The sequence below is a fragment of the Dryobates pubescens genome, chromosome 18 (assembly GCF_014839835.1).
Source record: "Dryobates pubescens isolate bDryPub1 chromosome 18, bDryPub1.pri, whole genome shotgun sequence".
Lineage (NCBI taxonomy): Eukaryota > Metazoa > Chordata > Aves > Piciformes > Picidae > Dryobates > Dryobates pubescens.
The window spans coordinates 16,408,236-16,417,721 of record NC_071629.1 but is presented as its reverse complement, the minus strand read 5'-3'; the positions used below and the strand labels follow the sequence as shown (position 1 = coordinate 16,417,721).

Here is a 9,486-nt window from a genome sequence, read left to right as displayed (position 1 = left end):
GGCTGGGCTAGGCCTGCAGCCCCAGCAGGCGGGCAGTGTTCAGCACGTCGTCCCTGGTCAGGTAGCAGCCGCAGAGCTGCCGGTAGCCGGTGAAGGCTTCCCGCCCGTGCAGGACACGCCAGTTGTCCACAAACAGGGCCTGCAGGAGGAGAGGAAAAGGCCATCAGAGGAAGGGCAACCGCCACAGAGAAGGGCAGGAGCCCCTGGCAGGGATCCCCAACTCCAGAACACAACCTAGAGACCGAAGAGTAATGGCACAGTGGGCTGAGAGAGCAGATGAGACTCGAGGCAGATGTTTTGTGGGACCCAGCAGAGCTGTGGGAGCTGCAGGCAGAAGTGCTGCTGTGCTGCCAAGCACAATGAATCATGGAACTGTTTGGGTTGCAAGAGACCTTTAAGCTCATCAAGTCCAACCATTAACCCAGCACTGCCAGGTCACCACCAAACCGTGGCCCTCAGCATCACATCTCCACAGCTCTGAAATCCTGCCAGGAACAGACTCCACCACTGGCCTGGGCCAGGCCTGACAACCCCCAAGGGCAAGAAGTTGTTCCTCATGTCTAACCTAAACCTCCCCTGGGGCAACTTGAGGCCATTTGCCCTTGTTCTGTCACTTGTTCCTTGAGAGGAGAGCCCAACCCCTACCTTGCTCAACCTCCTTACAGGAGCACAGCTCTGGAGAGGAGAACTGAAGCGCGTGGAACCTGACCCAGCTGAAGTGGCACCTCGGTGACACCAAACCTCCACATCTAACAGGAGCAGCCTGGCAGTCTCTCTCTGCTTCCAAAGCCCATGTCCTACCTTGCCTGGCTTCAGCTTGACCCAGAGTTCATTCTCTGGCCTCCTGAGCTCGGCGGTGAGGGTGCGGTGGGCGGCGTACCAGCGGTGAACCACGTCGTAAGGCACCGTGTTGATGACGGCTCGGTCGTAGTTGTTGTACCTACAGGTCAAGGAGAAGTAAGAGACAATCCAGGGGGGCTCCAGACACTTCCACACAGCAGCTCAAGAGCCTGCAGGACACCTCAAAGGATGGGGGAACACAGGAGGGGTTGGTCTCTTCTCACAGGCACCAGAAGAGGAAAGGGCCTCAAGCTGTGCCGAGGGAGGCTGAGGTTGGACACGAGGAACCCTTCACAGGAAGGGTTATCAAGCACTGGAACAGGGAGCTGGGGGAGCCACCATCCCTGGAGACCTCTGAAAGGTGTGTGGGTGGGTGCTGGGGGATGTGGTTTAGCAGTAGTGGCAGGATTGTGAGCTCTAGGGGAGTGGTTGGACTTGAGGATCTCCAAGGTCTCTCCCAACCTCAGCGGCTCTGTGTTTAAGAGAGGGTCTAGAGGTGATCTAAGGGAGGTTTAGCTGCAAGTGGAGGGCTTTGAGGAGAAGACACAACCCTGGGAGAAAGGAGGAGTGCCCAGTGCAACAGTGTTCATAGAACTGGTTTAGTTGGAAGAGACCAAAAGGAGTCCAACCATGACCCCAGCACTGCCAGGTCACCACTAAACCACGTCCCTCAGCATGGCTGGGAGATCACCTGGCAAGACATTCAGCCACCACAAGCCAGCCTCCTCCCCACAGCAAGGGGCCCGAGCCTGCTGTCACCTGATGAGGTACAGCTCGTTGTTCCAGGGGTAGACATTGAGGACAGGCCCCACTCCAATCATGTGGTTGTGGCAGTCTCCCACGTTCTCCACGTACTCATGCTTCAAGGGCACCTTGCTGAGCAGCTCAAACTGCTCAGGAGCTCGTCTCAGAACCTGCTCTGCTGCGTAGAAGCCGTCCACCAGCAGGGTCCTCCCACCCGTGCCCTCGTGCTTCAGGCAGTGGAACACTTGGATGCTGCATGGGAGAGAGGAGCCAGAGCACAGGAAGGAAGACCTTGAGTGCTTGTCCCATGGGAAAGCTCCCCATGGACCCAAGCAGAGGCAGACTAAGATCTATCAGGAGCCAGCAAGACCTGGCTCTGCCTGCTGTTTCCCCAGCCCAAACCTCCCCCATTTTGCTCCCTGAGAAGGTGACCAACTGCCTGCACTGCCCCCAAGCGCAGTGACATGAGCCTGGGAGACTTCAAGTGGTGGTAGGACCAGGCCTGAGTCACCCAAACTCCCTCACAGAATGATTAAGGTTGGAAAAGACTTCTAAGATCATCAAGTCAAACCTTAAGAGAGTCATAGAATAACTTGGGTTGGAAGGGACCTTCAAGATCATCCCGTTCCAACCCCCCTGCCATGGTGGGCAGGGACACCTCCCACTGGACCAGACTGCCCAAGGCCTCACCCAACCTGGTCTTGAGCACCCCATGAGCCTGCAGCAGCACTCACCCACAGGGCTCCTGGAAGTAGGTGGTGTCGGTGTGCCGGTCCAGAGCCAGCTTGGTGTAGGCAGTGTCTCCCCGAGAGAAGTCAGAGGTGAAGTACCACATCCTGCCATAAATGGTCTCCCTGCAGGACAGAGGGCAGCTGGCAGTGTGCTGAGGGGGTCAGCATGCTGGCAAGGCAGGACTTCTCCTGCAGCACAAGAGTGGGCAGCAGGTGGAGGGAGGGGATCCTGCCCCTCCCCTCTGCTGAGGCCCCACCTGCAGTGCTGGGGCCAGCCCTGGAGTCCTCAGCACAGCACAGAGATGGAGCTGTTGGAGCAGGGCCAGAGGAGGCCACAGCAGTGAAAGGAGGGCTGTGAGGCCAGGCTGAGAGAGTTTGGGTTGTTCAGCATGGAGAAGAAAAGGCTCCAGGGAGACCTTCTGGTGGCCTTCCAGGATTTCAAGGGGCCAGAAGAAAGCTGGGGACAGACTTTCAAGCAGGGTCTGTGGTGACAGGACCAGAGGGGATGGTTTGAAGTCAAAGAGGGGAATTCAGGCTGGAGAGAAGAGAGAAATGTTTGACACAGGGTGGTGAGAGCCTGGCCTAGAGAGGTGGGAGATGCTCCATCCCTGGCACCACTGCAGGCCAGGTGGTTTGGGGCTCTGAGCAACCTGCTCCAGTTGCAGATGTCGCTGCTGGCTGCAGGGGGTTGGACTGGATGAGATTTAAAGGTCCCTTCATCCCAGTCCAGTTCAGGACTCTATGGTTTGAGGCCACTCCCCTCCATCCTCTGCACAGAGCCAGCTGAGCCCCAACAACTTAAACTTCCTCCTTGTCAAGAGCTGCTGCTCCTTGGGTACCTCCCCTGGTATCCAGCTTCTCTTTTTCCTCCCCAGAATAATATTGATGGTAATGACTCTTGCTTCTTCTCCACCAACAGATCTTCCCCAGCACAGCCCAGGAAGCCACTGAGTGGCACAGGGAGCTGCCAGAGAGCTTGTACCCACCACAGGATTTGTCCTCAGGACCATGTGTCTTCACCCATCTCCTTCCTACAACACCATGGAAGGGAAGAGACACAAGGCAAGGACACACTGCACTTGGAGGCTTCAGGGTGGAGGTACCTGGAGGTGGAGGCTGGGCAGATATTCCCTGGAGCTCTCCTTGCTTCTGTTTGGAGTTAAGAACTTGGGTGGAACTCAAAACTCACCCCCCCCAGGCTGTTGGTGTGCCTCAGTCTTTCAATCACACACAGAAGGAACATTCCTCAAGCAGCTTTCTTTAGCCAGAGCTAGGAATTGGTTTTGATCTTCTCCCTGGCTCCCAGGGCCAGGGCTGCCCTCCTGACCTCCCTAAGTCATAACAGGAAATGTCTCTCTTCACACAGCTTCAGCCTTCCCAAACAGGTCACTTCCTCCAGTTGCTCCTCTGAGCACAGTCCCACTATCACAAAAGTCATTGTGTGCTCCTCAGGAAGCTCTACAAGCCTGTGGCACCAGCTTCTCCCCTAAAACCAGGCCAGAGCCCACAGCACCATCCTCCTTCCCACTTCAAGTGGAGCAACCACAGGCTGGGGAAGACCTTTTGTTGGCAAGCCCTGGGCACTCTGCAGCGTGGCCTGCTAAGGTGGCAGCAGCTTTCCAAACAGCAGGGAAATGGAGCTTGGCTCCCCCAGGTCCCAACAGGGAAGTACTAGAGAGAGGCCAGTGGAGGCTGCAAAGATGCTGAGGGGCCTGGAGCATCTCTGTGAGGAGCAAAGGCCCTGGAGAAGAGCAGCCCCAGAGGGGATCTGATCAATGCTCAGCAAGAGATAAAGGACCTGTGGGGGACAAGAGGATGGGGCCAGGCTCTTCCCAGTGGTGTCCAGGGACAAGAAAGGGGCAATGGGCACAAACTGGAACCCAGGAGGTTCCACCTGAACAAGAGGAGAAACTTGTTTGGTGTGAGGGTGCTGGAGCCCTGCAGCAGGCTGCCCAGAGAGGTTGTGGAGTCTCTGGAGAGCTTCCAAAGCCAGCTGGCCCTTGTGATCCAGAGCAAGCTGCTGAGGGTGCCCTGCTTGAGCAGGGGGTTGGACTGGATGATCTCCAGAGGTCCCTTCCAACCCCACCATGATTTGGTGATTAACAGCCTGCCCTTCATGGCTCCTCTACAAGCTGTCAGTGGCCTTAGAACTACAGAATCCCAGGCTGATTTGGGTGGGAAGAGACCTTTAAAGCTAACCCAGTCCAACCCCCCTGCAGTCAGCAGGGACAGCTGCAACTAGAGCGGGCAGCCCAGCGCCCCCAGCCCCGCAGCGGCACCAGAGCGGGCAGCCCAGCGCCCCCAGCCCCTCGCCCCGCAGCGGCACCAGAGCGGGCAGCCCGGCGCCCCCAGCCCCCTGCCCCGCAGCGGCGCCAGAGCGAGCAGCCCGGCGCCCCCAGCGCCCTGACCCGCAGCGGCGCCAGAGCGAGCAGCCCGGCGCCCCCAGCACCCTGACCCGCAGCGGCACCAGAGCGGGCAGCCCAGCGCCCCCAGCGCCCCGACCCGCAGCGGCACCAGAGCGGGCAGCCCGGCGCCCCCAGCGCCCCGTCCCGCAGCGGCGACAGAGCGGGCAGCCCGGCGCCCCCAGCCCCCCGCCCCGCAGCGGCGCCAGAGCGAGCAGCCCGGCGCCCCCAGCACCCCGACCCGCAGCGGCGCCAGAGCGGGCAGCCCGGCGCCCCCAGCCCCGCAGCGGCGCCAGAGCGGGCAGCCCGGCGCCCCCAGCCCCGCAGCGGCGCCAGAGCGGGCAGCCCGGCGCCCCCCAGCCCCGCAGCGGCGCCAGAGCGGGCAGCCCGGCGCCCCCAGCCCCGCAGCGGCGCCAGAGCGGGCAGCCCAGCGCCCCCAGCCCCCTGCCCCGCAGCGGCGCCAGAGCGGGCAGCCCGGCGCCCCCCGCCCCGCAGCGGCGCCAGAGCGGGCAGCCCGGCGCCCCCCGCCCCGCAGCGGCGCCAGAGCGGGCAGCCCGGCGCCCCCCGCCCCGCAGCGGCGCCAGAGCGGGCAGCCCGGCGCCCCCCGCCCCGCAGCGGCGCCAGAGCGGGCAGCCCGGCGCCCCCCGCCCCGCAGCGGCGCCAGAGCGGGCAGCCCGGCGCCCCCAGCCCCCAGCCCCGCAGCGGCGCCAGAGCGGGCAGCCCGGCGCCCCCAGCCCCGCAGCGGCGCCAGAGCGGGCAGCCCGGCGCCCCCAGCCCCGCAGCGGCGCCAGAGCGGGCAGCCCGGCGCCCCCAGCCCCCCGCCCCGCAGCGGCGCCAGAGCGGGCAGCCCAGCGCCCCCAGCCCCCCGCCCCGCAGCGGCGCCGGGGGTGGGACACGTCCCACGGGAGCAGGCAACCCCGCCCAGGGCCTCAGCACCTTCAGGGCACCGACTGTGCTGCCGCGGTCTGCTCGGCCCGGCCCAGCCCCCAGTACCTGATGAGGCTGACCCTCCTCGCCAGGGTCTCGGTGTCGGCCTGGGTGGGAGCCACGTTCTCCACGAAGGCGATGCCGTAGAGCAGGAAGCTGCGCAGGAACTCCTTCAGCCCCTCGTCGGTCTGCAGGAAGCTGCGGCAGTCCACGGAGGGCACCTGGGCGCGCCGGTAGACGTCCGCGTTCCAGAGGATCCTGGGGTGCATCACCTGCTGCTTCTGCCCCTCGTAGCTGTTCCTCACCAGCCACTCCAGCCCGTAGCGCGTCACGTGCCCGTCGGGCCCTGCCGCGGGCGACAAGGCGCAGGGCGGCCTCGCTTGGTGCGTGGCCCAGCACCGCCGGCTCACCGCCTGGCCGCGGCCCTCGGCGCCACGCCGCCAAGGCTATTGAAACTGCCCCCCCCCAGCACCACCTCCCCAGGAATGGGGACTCCAACACTGCCCTGGGCCAGGCTTGGACAACCCTCGAGGGCAAGAAGTTGTTCCTCGGGTCCAAGCTAAATCATAGAGCCACGGAATTGTCAGGGTTGGAAGGGACCTCGAGCATCACCTAGGTCTAACTCCCCTCACACTAGAGCAGGTGGCTCAGAGCCACATCCAGCCTTCCCTGGCTCAGCCTTGCCCTCCTAGCTCCCCCTGGGGTCTCATGGTGGTCCAAATCATGGAATTGTCGGAGTTGGAAGGGACCTCAAGGCTCATCCAGTTCCAACCCCCCTGCCATGGGCAGGGACACCTCACACTACAGCAGGTTGCTCACAGCCACATCCAGCCTGGCCTTAAACACCTCCAGGCATGAGGCTTCCACCACCTCCCTGGGCAACCTGTGCCAGTCTCTCACCACCCTCATGGGGAACAACTTCTTCCTAGCATCCAGTCTGAATCTACCCATTTCTAGTTTCGCTCCCCCGGGGCAAGTGGCGCTCTTTGATCAGCTCCTTGTAGTCCTGAAAGGCCACCACAAGGTCTGTCTGGAGCCTTCTCTTCTCCAGGCTGAAGAAAACCAACTCTCTCAGCCTGTCCTCACAGGAGAAGGCTTCCAACACTCCCATGATCTTCATGGCTCTAACTTGTCCCTCAGAAACAGCTTCTCCATCCCTTGGCCTTTTTACCTGCCCTTCTGCAGGACCTCTGGGGACTCTGTGAATGCCATGGCTGTGATCCCACCACCACCCAAGGGCTGCACCAGGGACTGCTTCAAGGGCCTTAGAGAGCTTTTCCAACTGAAATGATTGTGTAGAATAGAATTAACCAGGTTGGAAGAGACCTTAGAGATCATTGAGTCCAACCTAATCACCCAACACCATCTCATCAACTAAACCATGGCACCAAGCACCCCATCCAGTCTCCTCCTGAACACCTCCAGTGATGGTGACTCCATCACCTCCCTGGGCAGCCCACTCCAATGGCCAATCACTCTGTGAGGAGCTTCCATGATCTACCACCCTCTAAGCGGAGGTGGCCCCCGAACCAGCTGCGACCTGAGGAAGAGGATGGTGACACCCATTTGGCCAGAAAGCCTCTGCTACTCACAGGTGAGGAAGAGGGTGGTCTCATCCACTCGAACAGCCTGGGGTCTGATGGCCAGATCCACGCTGGCCGTGTCCAGGCTGCGCTGGTTGGTCTTGGCGTTGTAGCAGGAGGCGGAGCGGCAGTGGTCCCGCAGCCAGACGAAGTCGAAGCGCATCAGGGTGTCCCTGTACCTCAGCTCTGCCCAGGAGATGGACTGGGGTCACCAGTCAGAAAGCAGAGCCCAAGAGCTCAAGCTGAGGGCTCACAAGTTGTGACCACACTCACAGGCCCCTTTAAGGCCTGGCACCTCAACCTAAATTGAGCTCGTTGTGGATGAAGAGAGACCCGCCCCAGTCCCAGCACGGTGGGGTTGGAAGGGACCTCTGGAGGTCATCCAGTCCAACCCCCTGCTCAAGCAGGCAGCCACAGCAGCTTGCCCAGGATCACAATGGCCAGCTGGGGTTGGAAGCTCTCCATAGAGGGAGACTCCACAACCTCTCAGGGCAGCCTGCTGCAGGGCTCCAGCACCCTCACACCACAGAGTTTTCTCCTCCTGTTCAGATGGAGCCTCCTGGGCTCCAGTTTGTGCCCATTGCCCCTTGTCCTCTCCCTGGGCACCACTGACAAGAGCCCAGCCCCACCTTCTTGCCCCCCCCCAGATCCTTTATCTCTTGCTGATCATTGATCAGATCCCCTCTGGGGCTGCTCTTCTCCAGGCTCAGCAGCCCCAGGGCTCTCAGCCTTTGCTCCTCACAGAGATGCTCCAGGCCCCTCAGCACCTTTGCAGCCGCCAGCAGTTCCCTGTCCCTCTTGAACTGAGGAGGCCTGAACTGGACCCAGTACTCCAGATGTGGCCTGATTAGGGCAGAATAGAGGAGGAGGAGAACCTCCTTTCACCTGCTTCATGCACTCAGACAGGCAGAATACCTTCACTGAAGGCCTGGCTGTTGTCACCTTGCCATGGCCTCACTTCTCACACCATGGGATGGCTTGGGTTGGAAGGGACCTTTAAAAGTCACCCAGCCCATACCTCTGCAGGCAGCAGGGACATCTCCAACTGGATCAGGTTGCTCAGGGCCCCAAACAACCTGACCTGCAATGGTTCCAGGGGTAGGGCATCTCCCACCTCTCTGGGCAACCTTGCCACTCCTCTCCCCAGACACACCTACCTAGATGGTCACCATGTAACTGCCAGGCACACTTGAGGGACTCTGGGGCAGTGTGGTGCCAGTGAGCTGCAGCAGCGAGGGTGGTCCTCCTGTGATGGGGCATCCAGGGTGGGCATTGTGCAGTGCCTCCCCTCAGCCATCCTGGCATCTCCAGCAGACCCACCAGCCTCCTGCACCACATCCTGAGAAAGACAAGGGAGAGAAGGTGGTGGTGGTGGTGTCACCCTCCCTGTGGGCATTTACTGACCAGAGAGGTAAGTGAGAAGCAGTCCACTGAGGAGGAAGAGAAGAAGTGGGCATGATGACTTGCAGCCTGGCCAGAGGAGCCACCTGCCTCCTGGGTGCCACCTGGACATGAAAAGCAACCAAACAGAGCTTGGAGAGCCTTGGATTAAACATTGTCAAGGCCAAGGCTGAAGACCAGCATCACTTATGGCTTCACCCAGTGCCAAGGCAAGCAGGCTGCCAGGCTTTTCCTAGTGCCTTCACCCCACCCTTGGACCATACAGCATGCCCCATGAAACTGGGGAGCTTCACCCCTGTCCAGACCAGCTGCACTAGATACTTTGGCATCACCAACACCCTGGAGGAAGGCCCTGAAGCTGCATGTGAAAACTGGCTGCCCTCACAGACTGGATGCCATGGGAGCAACTGGGAATAGAATAGAATTAACCAGGTTGGAAGAGACCTTTGTGATCATCAAGTCCAACCTATCAGCCAGCACCATCTGATCAACTAAACCATGGCACCAAGCACCCCATCCAGTCTCTTCCTAAACACCTCCAGTGATGGTGACTTCCACCACCTCCCTGGGCAGCACATCCCAATGGCCAGTCTCTCTTTCTGGGAAGAATTTCTTCCTAAGATCCAGCCTAAACCTCCCCTGGCACAGCTTGAGACTGTGTCCTCTTGTTCTGGTGCTGGCTGCCTGGGAGAAGAGACCAACCCCCACCTGGCTACAACCTCCCTTCAGGGAGTTGTAGAGAGCAATAAGGTCTGCCCTGAGCCTCCTCTTCTCCAGGCTAAGCAACCTCAGCTCCCTCAGCCTCTCCTCACAGGGCTGTGCTCCAGACCCCTCCCCAGCTTTGTTGCCCTTCTCTGG

The 9,486-nt window shown here is 60.9% G+C and overlaps 1 protein-coding gene across 1 annotated transcript; it reads right to left on the bottom strand.

Annotated features, from left to right (window-relative positions):
• Positions 1-8,566, bottom strand: TMLHE (trimethyllysine hydroxylase, epsilon). Its single transcript, XM_054169541.1, has 7 exons — positions 8,385-8,566; positions 7,237-7,413; positions 5,711-5,990; positions 2,319-2,438; positions 1,600-1,836; positions 802-940; positions 1-139 (listed from the first exon to the last, which is right to left on the bottom strand). Exons 1-7 carry the CDS (start codon positions 8,563-8,565, stop codon positions 8-10), a joined length of 1,266 nt encoding a protein of 421 aa, XP_054025516.1. The 5' UTR covers position 8,566; the 3' UTR covers positions 1-7.
• Between the last annotated feature and the right edge of the window lie 920 nt (positions 8,567-9,486).